At 31.6% G+C, this 18701-nt stretch overlaps 1 protein-coding gene across 1 annotated transcript in view; it reads left to right on the forward strand.

The window, feature by feature from the left end:
* Nucleotides 1-18701, forward strand: part of LOC143065228 (cilia- and flagella-associated protein 69-like) — a 25500-nt gene continuing 6799 nt past the window's right edge. The window contains exons 1-19 of the mRNA XM_076238669.1: nucleotides 1-318; nucleotides 3730-3792; nucleotides 4227-4292; nucleotides 5720-5906; nucleotides 6377-6475; nucleotides 6842-6915; nucleotides 8273-8351; nucleotides 9120-9297; nucleotides 9799-9974; nucleotides 10411-10532; nucleotides 11116-11335; nucleotides 11792-11956; nucleotides 12212-12327; nucleotides 12812-12930; nucleotides 13400-13481; nucleotides 14066-14396; nucleotides 15120-15196; nucleotides 16758-16955; nucleotides 17276-17362. Of these exons, the coding sequence (XP_076094784.1) occupies nucleotides 184-318; nucleotides 3730-3792; nucleotides 4227-4292; nucleotides 5720-5906; nucleotides 6377-6475; nucleotides 6842-6915; nucleotides 8273-8351; nucleotides 9120-9297; nucleotides 9799-9974; nucleotides 10411-10532; nucleotides 11116-11335; nucleotides 11792-11956; nucleotides 12212-12327; nucleotides 12812-12930; nucleotides 13400-13481; nucleotides 14066-14396; nucleotides 15120-15196; nucleotides 16758-16955; nucleotides 17276-17362 (2574 nt within the window). The 5' untranslated portion in view covers nucleotides 1-183. The remainder of the gene's footprint in view (nucleotides 319-3729; nucleotides 3793-4226; nucleotides 4293-5719; nucleotides 5907-6376; nucleotides 6476-6841; nucleotides 6916-8272; nucleotides 8352-9119; nucleotides 9298-9798; nucleotides 9975-10410; nucleotides 10533-11115; nucleotides 11336-11791; nucleotides 11957-12211; nucleotides 12328-12811; nucleotides 12931-13399; nucleotides 13482-14065; nucleotides 14397-15119; nucleotides 15197-16757; nucleotides 16956-17275; nucleotides 17363-18701) is intronic.

Below are 18701 nucleotides of genomic sequence, written 5' to 3' on the forward strand. Positions count from 1 at the left end.
AGGACTTCCTGTTTACTTAGCAACCTTCAATATGGCGAAGAGAATTCGGACGATGACAATGTTTTCAGACGGATAGTTAAATAGATAAACGAAATACAGTGGACCAGATCAGTGAACTTAATCAACAAAAAGAAAAACTCAAAACATACATTTGAAATTTGTTTGCTCGTTTATAGTGCAACAATGGCAACATCACACATGCAAAGAACTGGGTTAACACCAAAATCAAATATTATGATGACTGAAAACATTGTGGATAAGCCACGTATTCCATTAGTTGCCCATGTTATCACTGATGATGACATTGGATTACTCCAGGTATATACAAAATGACTATGTTTTGGTAATGTTGGTAGACATACTAAAAGTATTAGGTATAAACGATTAATGGCTGTGTGTTTACACAGTAATCTCCAATCCCACCGAAAGTCGATTCATTCGAAGTCAATAGTTCCCCTTGATAAAATAAGGAATATTATTTCAAATCAATATGATAAAATTTAATTCAACATTTTTCAGCAACAAGATCTTTTATTTGAAGTTCTAATACTTATAATTGTTAATTGTTATATTTTTCTTTATATATATATATATATTAGAGTAACTTGCATGAAGGAAAAGAAGAAATTTACTATTTCTTTTCACACTGTCTTCTCTGTGATATATATAAGAGGGGCACTAGCTACATTTTGTACATTATAAATTTGGAAAATATAAAATCTATATATATAAAATATAAAAAATATTTTTTTATTGTTCAATCATTTAGGTAAGTGAAATAGTGAAATAATAATTTGCTTTTAGCAGTAATAGCAGTCAGTAAGGTTCATTTTTTTTTCTAAAATAAGTTAAGAAACATTGATGATGAATTATTCACTTGCAAGTCAATATTCAACCTCTTTGAACCATATTCATGTGCACCTCATTTTAACCCCTTAGCTAGAGATTGACAACACATGAATTGTCCGTATTAAGTTATTTAGAGAAAAAGAATGTCAACCATGAAAGTGAAACCAGACTACACGAAATACGTCGGACTGTCGCAGGGTTCTTACTAAGGCGAGTCCATGAGTCCTGGACTCATCAAAATCTGTCTGGACTCACCATTTTCAAAACTGGTGAGTCCACAGATGCATCAAGATTGAAATATTTTGTATAAACTGAATACAGTTAAGGCCAAAAAAAATATATGTCTGTTTCCTGTTTCCCGACCGACCCTGACTCAAACCCCCCGACCCTAGATCTTTTTATTCAAATCCGGAAAAAAATCGTTTCCGGTCCGATCCAAATCCGTATTTTACTATGCCCAAACAATCAAAATGGCTGCTCCCAGCACAAATGTGCTACAATTAAGGTTTAAAAAATGTCAGCACTGGGAGGATTATTCAATTAAAGCTTCTTTAAAGGGATTAAATCATTTTGGGGTACAGGACACTAACCAAACATGACATTTAACCGACTGCAAATCTGACAGGGAGTGCAAAAATTAAAAAAAAAAAAAAAAATCCTGACCTACCGACCCTGATTTATTTGCCTTGGAAGCAGGAAACAGACATATATTTTTTTTTGGCCTAAACACAAATATCATCATTTTATAGCAAAAGTTTAAAAGTGATCTGAATTTGATTTCATTTCATTGATCTGTTAGGAAATGGAGACTAAAATATTATTTTTTATTACAATAAAATATTTTCTTGCTGTTGGACTCATCATACCTAAAAATGATGAGTCCCTGGACTCGCCTTCAAAAATCCTTAGCGAGAACCCTGTCGTCGGACAAATCCGGTGAATAATGGATCGGTCTGGTAAAATTTTGTTGAATTCCGGTCCGAATGTCCTGTGTTTTTTTTTCATGGATTTTTCTAACATTCTAGCAAAATTGCCAAACGATCTCAAATTCATTTTCATCTTTATTATTCATCACAGCGATATTTATTTTGTTCAACCGCTAGCTTTATGCCGAAAATCGCCAACCAGTAATTTGTTAATCCGGGTAAAAACATATCTGACTGTCAAAAACAACAATGGCTGCCATCATTGGCACAACAGGAAATGTAAATAAAACCGGATCAGATTCTGGGAACGGATAAGGATTATTCCGGGTTTTCAGATTAAATACAATAAATGAATAAAAAGCCAAGCAGATCACAAAATTCAGCTATGAAATATAAACACTAGAATTGAAAACCAAAAGATATATGAAAAAGAAAGAAGAAACAGGAAATAATATTTTATACAGAAACTCTAAATTATGTTTAATTCACAAACATTGTCAAAATCCAATAAAATGGGACATTACTCTTCACTGAAATGCATTCAAGCAATTGTGCACAACTTTCATAACAATATACCCTCTTGTTACATCATTTTGTTTTTGTGCATTTTGGGGAGGAGTAGGGCACAACAAAGTCATATGTTTGTTGTTTTTTGTCGGATAATATACAATTAGATGTAAAAAAAATTGGTCTGGTAAAATTTCATTCGGTCTGGTAAAGCTAGGATGCTTACCAGACCGAATGTCCTGTAAAAATAAAATTCATTCGTGTAGTCTGGAAACAACGGTTTGATGTTTTGATTCACAAAAAATAATTCTTATACAGGTAAAAACAATGATTAACACATATTTTTAATAAATTATAATATGAAATTAAACAGACCTAAAAAAATCCAATTGCATGAGATTGCTATCTATTAATTGCTAATAAGACCATCAGAGATCTTCAGAAGTCACCTCAATAGTTAATTAGAACATGAAATTTAGAGCTAGTGCCCCTTTAAAATAAAATCCCTATCTAGCATGTTTAAAGACTAAGTCTATAAGTGAAAAGTATTTAATATATAATTAATGATAACATTTATACTGTTGGTTTTATTTTGAAGCTACTGCATATGTTTTCTGTACCATGATGAATTAGTAGTCTTTGACACATTTCATTTTAGATGCCTTCTGATTTTTTCTAGTGATTTTAATCATTAAAATTTGAAAAAGAATATTTATTAGGGCCCCACAAAATGGTGGTCCCCTATAGTGATTAGTCTGTCCATTCCTAACAAATTTTGTCGACTCTATGTCTAACAAAATGTTGGTTAAAGTTGTAATTGACAACCCTATGTCTTAGGGTAAAGAACTGGTCTGCTCTATATTTTGAGAACCATTACAATTTCGAAGTTTATACTTGACATGTATATTAACCGACACCACAGGGTAACGTCATAATGTATGAACGTCTTCCTAGGTCAAATGTCAAGGTTAAAAACTTTGGTTTCAGTTGACAACCCCATGTTCTATTTTTAAGATAATGTTCGCTCTATATCTTAAAAAACGTTATGATTTCAAAGTTTAAACTACAGTACACATGTACATTTGTATGTTAACCAAATTAGAGTGTGTCATAATGTATGCACAATTCCTAGGTCAAAGGTCAAGGTAAAAAGACTTTGATTTAAATTGACAACCCCATGATGTCCTATGGTTAAGATAATAAAAAAATACCACACATTATTCAGTGGGGCCAACATAGATTGATCCAATCTCAATGATGTTTAGTTGTTCCTTTTAAGGGCCTTTGATGGGCAGTATGACATTTATACACAACAGAACAATTCACTACGGTTTTGTAAAAGCCATTTTTGTTTTACATTGAAATGAAATATCAAATGTTTATATTGACTGAATGCAATGTACATATTCTTTATAGTCTTTTGTAATCTTATATTATTTGGTTTCAGGGTGCTAAACTACAGCCTATCAATTTGAACAGAGTGGTGAAACTTCTAACCGATCCACATTCGGTAGGTTTAGTCAGAATTTTAATGAAATTCACTTATTTATTCAAATCTTTACATATATTACATTAATATTATCTATCTCACATGACTTAAATACCATAAGATCTATTTCCACAAAGTTTTAGTGTCCAGTGTTTTCAGATAACACATTGTTTATTTAATGATCTGTTTTCTCCAAAGTTAAACAGATAATGGAAATATTTCCCCCTCCTCTTATTAACTGTTTACCACAAATGTAGCTACATGTATTTCTTCTCTCTGAACCAAATTTTTCTGTATTTGTCTTAATAGTTTGGTGAATTTTTGGTCCATTGAATTATACTGGTGCTTTGTCATATAAGTTATATTCTTTTTTCATAGGATTACCTTTTATATTGTTATTGAATGCCGATACATACAAATATAGCACTTTAACACATCCATGATTTTCTTTGTAGGTTATGCTGTATGACCGACATGTTAATGCATTACAGAGATTAGTCAGACACTACCAGAAGGGATTTGTATCCTTTTTGGAATTGATTTGTACAACAATGAATGTTGACAGGCTTTATAAAATAATGCAGGATTCAAACTCACAACCTCTGTGTTGACAGACTAGTGATATAGTAGTTTGACTACTGATACCACTCTGCTTTCAATGCCTCTAAAACAGCAAGAAAAACATCTACATGCTATGTGCTAAAAAAGTGTAACATACAGTGTTCCAGCTAGGCCGTTTTTAGAGGGCGCTGCGCCCGCCCTTTCTCGAATGCCGCCCTATGCCCTTTTTAGTTTCCAGGGCGCCCTGCCTTTTTTGAAGATTAATTGTATATTATTTTGTTCATAATTGATATGATCCGCTGATTACTAAATTTTACCTGGCGAAAAGTTTATGACTTTGTTTACGACCCCAAGCTAATCAATGGTTACAACATCCGAATAAAGAAAGATAACTCAATCTGCTTTTTTCCTAGCATTGAGTAACCCACTTAACGTATTCTAAAATATGTCTACATACTTCTTGCTTATGAAGGATATATATGTTTAGGTATTTTGAGTTATGGGAAAAGTTAAAGAGGGTCTTAGTAGCAGTGTTGGTAGGGTGCCTTGGTCATTTTTTTCTGTTTTCTTTATTTTTAATACAAATTTTCAATGTTGCTTTGTCCTAGCATTGTGCATTTCTGAGCACAGCTGTTTTGTGCTGTATTGCCATTAAGCACAGCAGAGGTAGAAAGGTAAAATTGGTAAAGTGTGTAAAGACCATATCATAGAAACAGAATGAAGCAGGACACCTTTCAAAACATGCTGCATATAAAGCTTAAATGTGCCAAACAATTATCTAAAAACTTGTGTGACAAGCTCCTTGACAAGTTTTTCAGCCTAAAAGTATCCTTTATGGGCTAATGATGTGGTTCTTGTATAACCAGTGATTTCAATGAATAAACACAATGTTTGATTAATATCTTTATTAAAACATGCCCTTTTCATATTATCATATCACACGTTAATGCCCTTTATCAGGATTGGCACCCTGCCCTTTTGAAATCCTAGCTGGAACACTGACATAAACATGTTGAATCAAAAGGTCAAGATAAGGAATAACGAGTAGTAATAGCTGTTACTTGTTGATACACCTTGGAACATAATAGGGTTACTATGGATTCTTTTATTATTGTGGGTGTCAATGGATTGAGGAAAATTTGTGTTTTATACAAAGCATATAGAAAATTTGTAATTTGTTGAACATTTGAATTCATGGTTCACCTGTACCCACGAATCTCACGAAAAATTGGTATCCAATATGAATAATAATGAATCCACAGTATATATTCACTCTTTCTATTTTAACAAAAAAGAAAGTCAAATAGGTCAGCTCGGATTAACTTTTTGGATGCAGATTTCTGTGTCTTTTTTTTAAATTTTGTATGAATCCTTAACTTTGTAACAGCCTATGAAGGACTTGGTACAGGTTTGTAAGATATTGAATACTTGTGCTGACCGAATGCCTGACCAACCATTATATGAACAGTTGATTGTGGAAATATTAAAGATTTGTAGTTACCCGTTCCTTAAGGAGAAATCATCAGATGAGTTGGTGTATGAACAAATAGTTACAGAATCTGTATCACAACTAGGTAGGCAAAAATATATCTTTCATATTTGTCATTATTATAATTTATTTTAAATTATATACAACTATAAATGTATAAAATAGTTGTCACATTAGCTGTGTTTTCATTTATAATGTCTTGTTACATACACTTTTAAAAGATAAAAGCTGAAGTTTTTTATAAAACTATATGTATCACATCTCCAATGTTAATTTCATAAACAAATGCCAAATTAGTGGATTTTTTTTACAAATATGAGATGTTCACAACTAAGTATTGAAGTAAGATATACATTTGGTATGAATATAGTATCAACTTAATCAAGCTAAAAATTGTTGATTTCTACTGTATATTTATATGTAACCAAATATGTTTACCAGGAAAGTTTATATTTTTTTTTCTTTCATTGTTTTATTTTCGCTTTTCATATATTTTATTGGTTTAAGGTATTCAAGTGTCTACCATTATATATATTAGTTTGTATATACCAACAGGTTATATGATGAGAGTATCCAGTCGAGACATCAGGAAACAGATTTGTTCTACTTTACATGGTTTCTACAGTGAAAAACCAAAGAATCAGAATGTTCAAAGTAAGTATTTATATGGACTGATGAAGGCATGACAGACATTCTGTTGGAGTTTAATGTTACATAAAACCTATCAGTTTTGTTATGTACTGAGTAATGAAATATTGAATACATGTATATATAAATAGTCATTTAGTATAATGAAGCCATGTAGTTGTTAACTGGTAGTGGTTGTCTAATATTATTAGCACATAACCGTTAGATTCCAGCATTGTAAATGAATAATTTAAATAGGAATCTTTGTCATTCAATTTTTAATTAGCACATACAATGTTGTCAGTCATCATAAAGCACTTTATTCTATTTTTTGTTTTGGAAATATGTTCAGTTATCTTCCTTTGAATACAGGTTTAAATGTTTATTTTACAGAACACAAGGCTACATCGCTAACTTATAACCAGAACATCATAGAGAACAGTGATGTATCAGAAACACTAGTAAAGGTAAATAAATTATAACCAGAACATCATAGAGAACAGTGATGTATCAGAAACACTAGTAAAGGTAAATAACTTATAACCAGAACATCATAGAGAACAGTGATGTATCAGAAACACTAGTAAAGGTAAATAAATTATAACCAGAACATCATAGAGAACAGTGATGTATCAGAAACACTAGTAAAGGTAAATAACTTATAACCAGAACATCATAGAGAACAGTGATGTATCGGAAACACTAGTAAAGGTAGATAACTTATAACCAGAACATCATAGAGAACAGTGATGTATCAGAAACACTAGTAAAGGTAAATAAATTATAACCAGAACATCATAGAGAACAGTGATGTATCAGAAACACTAGTAAAGGTAAATAACTTATAACCAGAACATCATAGAGAACAGTGATGTATCAGAAACACTAGTAAAGGTAAATAACTTATAACCAGAACATCATAGAGAACAGTGATGTATCAGAAACACTAGTAAAGGTAAATAACTTATAACCAGAACATCATAGAGAACAGTGATGTATCAGAAACACTAGTAAAGGTAGATAACTTATAACCAGACCATCATAGAGAACAGGGATGTATCAGAAACACTAGTAAAGGTAGATAACTTATAACCAGAACATCATAGAGAACAGGGATGTATCAGAAACACTAGTAAAGGTAAATAACTTATAACCAGAACATCATAGAGAACAGTGATGTATCAGAAACACTAGTAAAGGTAGATAACTTATAACCAGAACATCATAGAGAACAGGGATGTATCAGAAACACTAGTAAAGGTAGATAACTTATAACCAGAACATCATAGAGAACAGGGATGTATCAGAAACACTAGTAAAGGTAGATAAACTAACAATCTGATTCATTGACTGGAGCTTGATCAGCAACTCTACAGTACAGTCTAGTTGTTCTGAATCAACTTCTTGGAATTTTGGGTCCTCAATGCTCTTCAACTTTGTACTTGTTTGGCTTTACAACTATTTTGATCTGAGCGTCACTGATGAGTCTTATGTAGACGAAACGCACGTCTTGCGTAATAAATTATAATCCTGGTACCTTTGATAACTATTCCATTATGCATTTCAACCAGCTATAATACCTTAATTCTTAAAGCTTCCATTTGAAAAATTTACAGATAGAAAACAGTTGCCCTAAGCAATAAGTTTAATTACAACTGGACATTTAATCATGTAAAATTCTACTATGTAGAAGATGAATTTTAATGTACACCAAAACAATTTTAACTCATAATGACATTTATTTACAGAACAAAAATTTATGTAGGATAGTGAAACCATGCATTTTAAAATAAATTTTGTAATATAAAACTTTTCTATTTACAGTCCCTGGCTTTGATAGAGAATGAGTTGGACATGAAGCTTGGTATTTTAACTGTTCTACAGAAGTTTTCAAACAAATCAGGTAATTGAGTGATGATAAACTAGATAATTTATGTAAAAAGTTAAAAACAAATATTGTTCCTTATGGTTTGAACATTGCATTTTAATAAATTAATGGTGAACAGGTCCTTCGTCAAAGTTTTTAACACATTAGATATGAATTTAAAATTGGTAAAGGGGACTATTAAATACTGTTAAATTCAGGATTGAAGAATTGGATGGATAAAAGAGGAAAGAAAGATACCAAACGGACAGTCAAACTCATAAATCTAAAAATAAACTGACAATGCCATTGCTAAACATGAAAAAGACAAGCAGACAAACAATAGTACACATGACACAACATAGAAAACTAAAGAATAAACAACACGAACCCCACCAAAAACTAGGGGTAATCTCAGGTGCTCTTGCAGATCCTGCTTCACATGTGGCACCCGTCATGTTACTTATGTGATAAAAAAAAGATAAAAGTGTTTAGCTATGTTATACATGTATACCAATTTATCGTCCTTCCCTCCGCCTATATCACCCTGCTCTGTTGCTCCGTATTTTTCGTATCAAGACTTCAAAACGAGACCAGGCATTATCAGCGACGTCACAATGTGAAAGGAGAAGTCCTTCCCTCCGCCTATTTCAATATTATGTGCAAGGAATTTAACATAAGGTGGAAATGTGAAAAAAAAGATAGAAAGTTTGAATGCCATATAAGGCCTTACATACAGTACATCTATAATGTAACATCCTCTACAATATTTAAATTACACATTTTAATGCCATAATTATTTTTCAGCAAAGAATTGTGATCAGATGCTACGAGCAGGTGCAGCCAACCGTATCTGTTCACATATGATGGATCCCGATCACTCAGGACAATTGTTGTTTAGATCTGTCAATATTTTATGGAATCTATTGGAAAATGGTGATCCTGCACCACTATCGGCACAGCTGAATAATTTTGTTTGTATCAGGTAAGGCTATTTGCTCATACTAGGTTTATTGGTTACATATTTCACTGACATTTTATGAAATGAATAAGACATTAGATCTTAGACCAATGTTTCCCCAATTTTTTACTAAAATGAGTTATGTTATACAAGTACATAAAAAAGGTATCTTGAAATGTAGAATAACTTTTCTTATATTCAGGTACATTTCTTGTCATATACATAAAGGGAAAGGTAGGGGGTTTTGTCACTGAGACAGCAACCATGTACGTATAGTTTAATTTCTAATCTTAATCTAGTTTTATCTTGCAAAGGGAAGTCATCACTATGGTTATCACATGCAACTGGTTTGCACATATATTGACCTTAAATAATTATTTGAAAATCAACAGACTTGGGTTTTGAGGCATTCAGTTTCTAATGGTGAGATGTCAACTCTGACTTAATACAACTATTTAAACTTAAAAAATCCAGTCCATAAATTGATCACCATATTGCTTATTTTTTTTCTTTTATGTATTACAGCCAATTGAGAGATGCATTTATCTACCAGCTAACACAAGGATACAGCCATTATGACAGACAACTAAGGAATGATTTATTGGTTCTATCTTCCCTCGTAGCCACTCACTGCCCTAATGCTCCATTTATAGAGACTGGATTTGCAAAACAACTTACTTTATTTGCAACATTTCAAGAAGGTATTGTCATATAGTTAAATTGTTGATGTTATTGTATAATGATGAATAATGGAAGATACATTTTTTTAATCTTTCAAATGCCATTTAATATTAACAAATGACCCAATATACCTATAAATGAAAACAAAGTTAAGATTTCGTCAGGATCCTTACTTTCACCAGTGATTGATACATAAAATTTCAAAATAAAAATCTTGATAAAAATGTTCATAATTTTATTGGTTGTATCATATTTTTATTAAAATTTATTGTAGGGCCACTGTGCTCTGGTGAAATATCTGTTTATCCAATTTTAATGATTCAACAATGCTCTGGTTAAGCATTTGATCATCTACTTTTAGCAAAGGACCACAATTTGGTCACACATTTGTTTATTTAAATTAAGTAAATGGCAATAATGCTTCATGTTTAAACTGTTTTTGATATCTAATTTCAGTGAAGAGCCACAATGCTCTGGTCAAACATTTGAAGTTGATGCAGAACCATGAAGACTTTGAATTGAAGAAATTATTGTTTAACATCCTGATATCTCTAAGTAAAGACTCAACAGTCATTCCAGTAAGTAACACGACAAAAGAATGTCTCTGTAAAGGTTGTTTACAGCTAGTTCTATAACAGTGGACAATCAAGAATGTCTCTGTAAAGGTTGTTTACAGCTAGTTCTATAACAGTGGACAAACAATCTACTGTTTACAGCCTCTTCTGTTTGGACAAAATCAAGCAAAAAGCTATTTTCATCAAATGATATATCTTCCACACAAAGTAGACAATATGATAAACACTTATTCTTGTTATAAAACAAGTGTATCATAGTTTTGGTTAAAATTGTTATTTTGAAATGTATTTATATTTAAAAAAAAGACTATAGTTACACAAAATGAAATTATTTATTTCAGATAACTTAACAGAAACTTATTTGAAGGTCGATCATGCATTATCTGTATTTAATTACTTCCAAATCAAGAAATTCTGGTACAAAAGTATGGAAGAATAATGTTTTTTTTATTATATATAGTTACATGTATAGGTGAGCGAGATTCACCAAGCTGGATAATTTATAATTGAATAAAATGTAATAAGAGGAATCATGTTTTGTTGACCCAAAATTTTTCAGGCCTTTTAACTTTTTTTTTATATCTAGGTTTTATCAGAAGGACATTTGATGTTAGCACTGATGTCTTATGTGCGGGCCAATGAGAAAACTTCTGGTCCAAGAGATTGGTCTCAAGCCCAGTTCGAGGAGATACAGCTTCATGCTTTAGGAACCCTCTGTTCTCTGTGCCCTCTGATGCTGGAAGATTATATGATTTGTCAAGGGAGCACCAGGTTACTGTTATTATTAGAATGGTGTACTGGACCAGGTAAGTCTGCATACAAGCTTATAGAAAATTGGATATTTTTGTTGAACAGTTAAATTCATGGTTTTCCTGTATCCACGAAATCAATGAAAATTAGTATCTGACAAATAATAATGTATCCACAGTAATTAATATAACAAGGCAAGATTTTGTAGATGAAGATACATCAAATTATCATACTATTTGACAATTATTTTGAATTTGATAAAGAAAAAGCTTATGAAGATGTATGTAACATTCAAGAGATTACATGTTTATCATTATTTAACCCTACAGGTATTAGAAGACAATTGTTTCCATCATCATGCAGTTTAACTCAAATCCTCTGGGGAGATTATTAACCAATATAACTGTATACACTTTTTGTGTATAAAATAAAATACACAAGGTCACAAAGTTTTGTGTTTTCTCCAATTAATTTGAATTTGAATTTTAAAATTATTTCATTTAATTTTACAGAGGATTTTGGTGGTCATGGTAACAGTTACCATGGAACTGGTGGTCGTGGTAACAAGAGAGCTCAGATGAGATATTGTTTACGTCTGATCAGAAGTATTGTTTCTACAGGACAAGAAACAGTTCTCCAAGATCTGGCTGATCAAGGAGCCATTAATCAGATTTCAAGTATGGAACTTATTTCAATTATAGTTAAAATATGTTATCATTAAATAAAGAAGGGGAATTCAAATATATTCTTATACATTTTTTAACATTGAAATCGTAAACAATAGCTAATGAAATTTGATGAAAAATCTTTTTTTCTAAGAAAAATCAAAAGAAATATTTTTTTTTACCATATATAAGTATGTCTAAATAAAAACAAAGAAAGATTGATGAACTACTTTCTGAATATGTTAACAAATTTTATTACTCTTTCAGCCATTCTCCATAATGCCACACAAAGTAAAGATAGTGACGATGCTATAGATATTGAGATGCAGTCAGACATGTTGTTTATATTATCTTGTTTGTGTGAAGGGGATATGCACAGAAAGGTATGTCAGTTGTTGATAAAATTGTAATATGTTTTCTTCCAATTCTCATTAAACAATAAATAGTCACCAGGATTTTGATCATGTTTTGGTTTCTAGCAGAACAGATGTATTAAAAATTGAAAAATATCTACCTCCAAATTGTAACTTTCATAAATTGAAAGGATCCAGAGACCTATAATTGATTTGTATGTATATTAATTTAATTACTGCAAGAAAAAATTTGGTATGTTCATTATGTGTTCATGGAACAAGGAGACTTTCTGTAGATTGACAACAAAATTATCTGTGACAGAGTAGGACTTTGTTAAGTGTGATGTGAAATATAAACTGCTACAATTTTTGCATTCTATAGCTAATAAATCTTTAAAATGACTCTTCGTCTTTACTATCATAGAAAAGTGGTGAATATCATAATAAACAATTTTAAATACTTTTGTTTAAATGTTCTAATATCAGTCATATATTTACTTTTGTACTTCAACAGGAACTTCTAGGTACACAAGGTGTGGAAGTTTGTATACATTATCTGAGAACAGACAGTCGACAGTTAAACAGTGGACTAGGTCACCATCGTCTGTTGTTAGCTGCTGTAGATTGTGTCTGGTAAGCATGGACTGTTTTATTTTACTTTATATCAATATTTTAGTTGGGAGTGATCTCCCCTACCTCTAAATTTTAACAAAATGAAAAAAAAGATTTTAGGAGAACTCATATTTATCATTATTTGAGAGAAAATACACATTGCATAGAACAATTCTATCAATTTAACCTGAAAACTTGAGTTAACATCAATTTAGAATAGTATCATATACTATTATGGCATAGAATCTTATAACACTATATATCAAGTCTTTGGTTTGACGAAAACAGGGATTGAACACACTTAATTATATTTCACATCTAATGATGCTGAAGTTATTAAGGAAACAATTCAACCAAATAAAAAAGTATTTAATATCTGACTTTCGTTTTATTTTCAAAGGAAAAGTTTGGCATTGGCTTTTTTTTAAGGAGTTTGTTAACATGATAAATTTTTGAGACTAATTGAAATGTTTTAATTTTTCCTGAACAGGTGTTCAATAATTGGGTGTTACACAACAGAAGAATTTTTTATGGAATTAGAAGGTGTATTTTTACTGATAGACTTGTTAGAGGTATGTAAAAACTATTGATACTTTGATCTTTTGTTGGTATTGCACCAAATTATAATTATATGTCTATATTATCCATCTAGTAAAAATATTGACCCAAGATTTTTACTACAGAATGGTTACCACTGTACTTTAAGGGCATAGGAAATAGAAAATAGCTGATTATGTGGTACAGTTTTTACTCATTGTTGAAGGTCGTACAGTGACCTATAGTTGTTTTAAACTTCTATGTCATTTGATCTGGTTGAAAGTTGTCTTATTGGCCATTATCCAAGTTATCTTATTTTCTTATATTTACATTTGTTTTTTCAACACTTGGTACTGTTTATTACTTGGGACCAATTTTTATTAATAGTAGTGAAGATACACACACAAACACGAAAAACCTACATAAAAGTATATTATATAGTCATGTTGTATGCATTGTTACTACAAGTAAAGCTGTACAAGGTAAACAAAGAAGATATAGCAAATGTTCTAAATATTAATACATACATTAAAAAATAATATATATACATATACTCTGACCTCTGGTGGGAAAACCAAGAAAGATTTCATCTTTTACTAAGATACTTTATTTGTTAAAGGTATGTCCTAAAAACATGCATAACATCATCTTGGGCTGTCTGCTAGACTTATGTGAGAACCCTAAAACACAACATCATGTTCTGTCGTGGAGAGGAAAGGGAAATTGTACTGCTGCCCATCTATTCTGTGAAATCTGGAGAAACGAGGAGAAAGACATGGGTGTTCAGAGGGCATCTGATGGCTCCATTAAGAATGTTAGCCGACCATTGATGGGGGTACTGCAGGAACAACAGGGAATCGTATCATTACCTGCTACTATCCCAAGTCAATCAATAGTAGACGTGTCAGAAAACATGAGGGCTAAACTATACTCCATCTTCTGTAAAATAGGTAGGTATCTTAATCAGAAAACATTAGGGCTAAACTATAATCCATCTTCTGTAAAATTGGTAGGTATCTCAATATGGTTAGATACTTGGTCAAAGTAACTCAAATGTAGACATGTCAGAAAAACATGAGGGCTAAACTCTACTACCTCTTCTGTAAAATTGGTAGGTATCTAAATATGGTTAAATACTTGGTCAAAGTAACTCAAATGTAGACATGTCAGAAAACATTAGGGCTAAACTATACTCCATCTTCTGTAAAATTGGTAGGTATCTCAATATCATTTGTTCTCAGCTCAACTGTGGAGATATTTCAATAAGTTTTATTCTGTTGTCAGATTACTATCTTATTGATATGTACCCATATTTCTTTTTGTTCATATTTATATAAGACGAAATGTGTAAGAAAATAAAGCCAAACACTTTTAACAGTACTTTATATGAACTTTTGATTAAACTATATACATTTCAGTTAGCATTGATAAAAATTATAAAAACTGCAAACTTTGAGTCAAAAGATGGTAAAACCTTGTCATTATTCAGCGATTTCTGACTTTCACATAGAGCAATACTGGATTATCACAAGGTAGTTGATTGGGAATCTGAAATTAGTAGTTAAATTAAGCATTTCGTATCCAGCAGAGAAGCTATGGAACTATTTATCATGTTTTCATATTTATTTCCTTAACATGTTCTTGTGATTTTATTTTCAAATATTTTATGATAGGTTTCACAGATTTACCGGGGCTGACAGTTGAAGATCATGTGACTTTGGTTGTCATAGAAAAGTTCATGGATTTGAAGGTATGTATTTAAAGTACATATCTACATGTATCTGTCACAATAAAATACCATGCTTATTAAAAAAGTCTTTCTGTACAAGGAACAAGCTGTAAAAAATATATATTTCAACTTTTTGTGACCAATAAAAATGAAGAAAATAATATATTGTACATGATGTTTCTACATCTACAGGGGTTAAGAAATTTTCTTATAGCTCACTAGCCCAGGGCTAATTGATAGCAGGATCTTACTAGCCCTGTTGGCAGAACTACTAGCCCAACAAAACTGACCTGCTAGCCCTATAGCTAATAAGCTTTACAAATTCAGAGTTTGCTGCAATAACAATGAATTCTATAAAATTAGTAGATTTTTGCAAATTGGATACCCAAAACTTATGTCAGCAAAAATATTCCATAAGCAGATATATTCAATTGATCGACAATTGAATAGTCACTAAAAATTCTGATATAATGAGTTGACCAAATCTGGAGATGATACAAGTCTTGACCACTGCTATACATGGGTATATAAAGGATTGGAGGTACATCATCACGTTTGTGTAAAAGAATTATCAGCTGGTTAATTATGTAATGCTCATATATTTGTTTTCAGTTTTAAAATTCTATTTATTAAAATAAATTAAATGACCTCAAATATTTATGTGAATAAATTATAAATATCACGATCCATAGTTTGGGTCTTTTATAATTGTTTTATAAACGAAGAACAGTAATGTCCATATTTATATTTATCACAGGTAAGCAAATTGTGGGCTATAAATAGATTACAACCTCAGCACAGTCTCTAACCGATCGTGCAAGGGCTGTATAGTCAGTCAAGGTTGTTAAAAACTTCCATTTGTACAGTCTCTAAACTGAAACTGTATTTGATATTAATTTTATTTCTTTAAAAATCGAATTCATTTGAATATCAATGAAGATAATTGTGATTAATGAAATATTATTGCATCAAGTTTAAGTTTTTTGAAGACTGTTAATGTTTAGGTCATGGTTCTGGAGAGTTCTTCACAGTATATATGTAAACAAAAACCAAATGGCGTCCATAACATGTGCACATGTTTCAAATTTATATCTGACAAAAGTCGATGAGGTTTCTGCTGTCAGAAGGGATTCACATTTATATTACAATAAATTAATCAGAAGGAGGTACAATCAGGTTGCATAAGCAATGTACAATACCACCCCCTGTACTGACACATCGATATTGAAAGTATGGGATCCACCCAAAGTTTTTTGTTCTATTTTAAAACTTGTACAAAAGCAGTTTAAATTCTTGGAATCCCGGATGACGTAGTCGAATCTGATTGGCTAAGATAGAAAAGTGATTTAGTGGATTTTCCCCTTTCTATTTTAGAAACGCCAAGAATTTTTTGTTACTAGTCCGTTGGGCATATTGGGTTACAAGTTTTGGTTGCCCGAGGTCTAAATGTTTTAGTCCCAGGCGTCGGGCTAGTGGATTTCTTAACCCCTGATCTAGTAGTAGTTGCTTACTTGTATGACATTAGACAGGTAACCAGTTTAATATATTGTAAATAAAAGGTATAACTATCTGACTATTTCAGCTTGGAGAGGTATGGACTGAGGTGATATCCGAGTTACAGATGGAGGGTGTACGTCCAGTCACCCCTGACATGGAGGCTATAGAGGCCATATCTAGAGGTATAGAGGAGAGGGCTCAGATTGTCTGTGGTACTCAGATAGAGTTACTGGAAGCACAACAAAATCAGGATGTCCTTGATGAACAGGAATTCTATGCAGAGGTAAGATGTTATTTCAAGTAAAATTTGTTGGACTCATTACTGATGAGAGACTACAAAATCACTAATTTCTCACATGGCTGTAGAGGTAATGGTTGTATATATATATATATCCAATAGAAAGTTTGCCAAATTTTTATTAAATTAAAGTCAGTTTTAAATGCCTGCTTTTGTACACCTTATATAAAATGGATTTCTTTCATGTATAACTTTGGTGGTCTGTTCCTGTTAAAGCATTTTTTTTTTTTATTATAGAAGAAATCATACTATATTTTATACTTTTGTGACAAGGAGTTTATTATAATAGAGTTATTTTATTTCAGATTAGAGAGAATTACAGACAGAAGGAGAAACAGTTGAGTGACTGGACAGATTTTGTGGCCAGGACTTCAAACTTCCAATTATTAAAGGTTTGTTCCTTACTTGTCTAAAGGTAGCACATTAATTTCCAGTTTAATAATACAAATCCCCCCTCAAGGAAATTGAAGGTCTATCCTCATTTTGCTACCTTGACACATCTTTTGTAGCGCATGTCACCTGATGCTTTTTGTTGCATGTATAGTATATGCCATGGCGTATCCAGAACTTTTTATAAAGGGGGTCCCGCTGACTGACCTAATAGGGGCACCACTCCAGTCATGCTTCAGTGATTTTCTATATAATCAACAAATTTTCCCACGAAAAGGGGGCCCTGGGCCCCTGGATCTGCCTATGATATGTGATATATTAATAATTTGGTTGTATTTCCATCAGTTTGCCCCTAAATTTTTATGTGTTCACACTGATTTTGATATGAAGAATACATTTGAACTCTTTACACTGAGAATTATCCAGATCATTGAATTATATAACCTTGCAAATACTTACAACAAATAATGTGATGGTTTATGCTACAAAACAGTATTTCCTAATCATAAATAAGCTTTGTTTGACAAGTATCTATGTTGGTATTCTTTATACTTTTTAGATAATGGACTTTAATCATTAACCATGTTAATTGTCTACACATAGGAACTAAAATATTACAGTGATAACCTTCAATCCGAGTATATCAAACCTTTTTGACCTGTAAATTCCATTTACCAGGATTTGGACATTACATTCTCTTACATGTACACTTTACTGACGAAAAACCAATAATCCCAAGATAAGAATAGGTTGTCATTACATTTTTGTATTTACAAATGTGATGACCAACACTTCTTTTGGTTTCGATTATTTTGAATTACAAGTGGAGGTGTAATCTTCTATTTCATAACCATGTTTTGTTCCCTATAAATTTCCTTCACTTTCAGCATCTCTTATGATCTTGCTCCAATATTGTTTAGATTGTGCTTCCTAATATTATTTGAGAAAAAATGGAATAATGACTGCTCCCTTTATTGCTCAATGTCATCAGTAGATCATATTGAGAATAATTAAATGAATCTGAGAAAGAAAAAAATGCTTTTTGGATGCTTTATATTTTCCCGAATTTCTAGGGATATATATTTAGAAATACATTTATATGAAACAAGTACACAGATCTTGATCTATAATGTACTGCACCAAAAAAAATGCATCCTTCTAAATATAGAAATAAAAAATTAACACCAATAACACTAAACATTGACAGTAAGTTTAACCTAAATCTTCACATAATGATTGTTTTTCTGTACTAGTAATCAGGCCTCCAAAGTTTTTAGTATTCAAACTAATAATCAATTGGGCTACTGCAATATAGGCCTATCAAAAGAGAGGCTTTTCACC

This window comes from Mytilus galloprovincialis, chromosome 2 (assembly GCF_965363235.1).
Source record: "Mytilus galloprovincialis chromosome 2, xbMytGall1.hap1.1, whole genome shotgun sequence".
Taxonomy (NCBI): domain Eukaryota; kingdom Metazoa; phylum Mollusca; class Bivalvia; order Mytilida; family Mytilidae; genus Mytilus; species Mytilus galloprovincialis.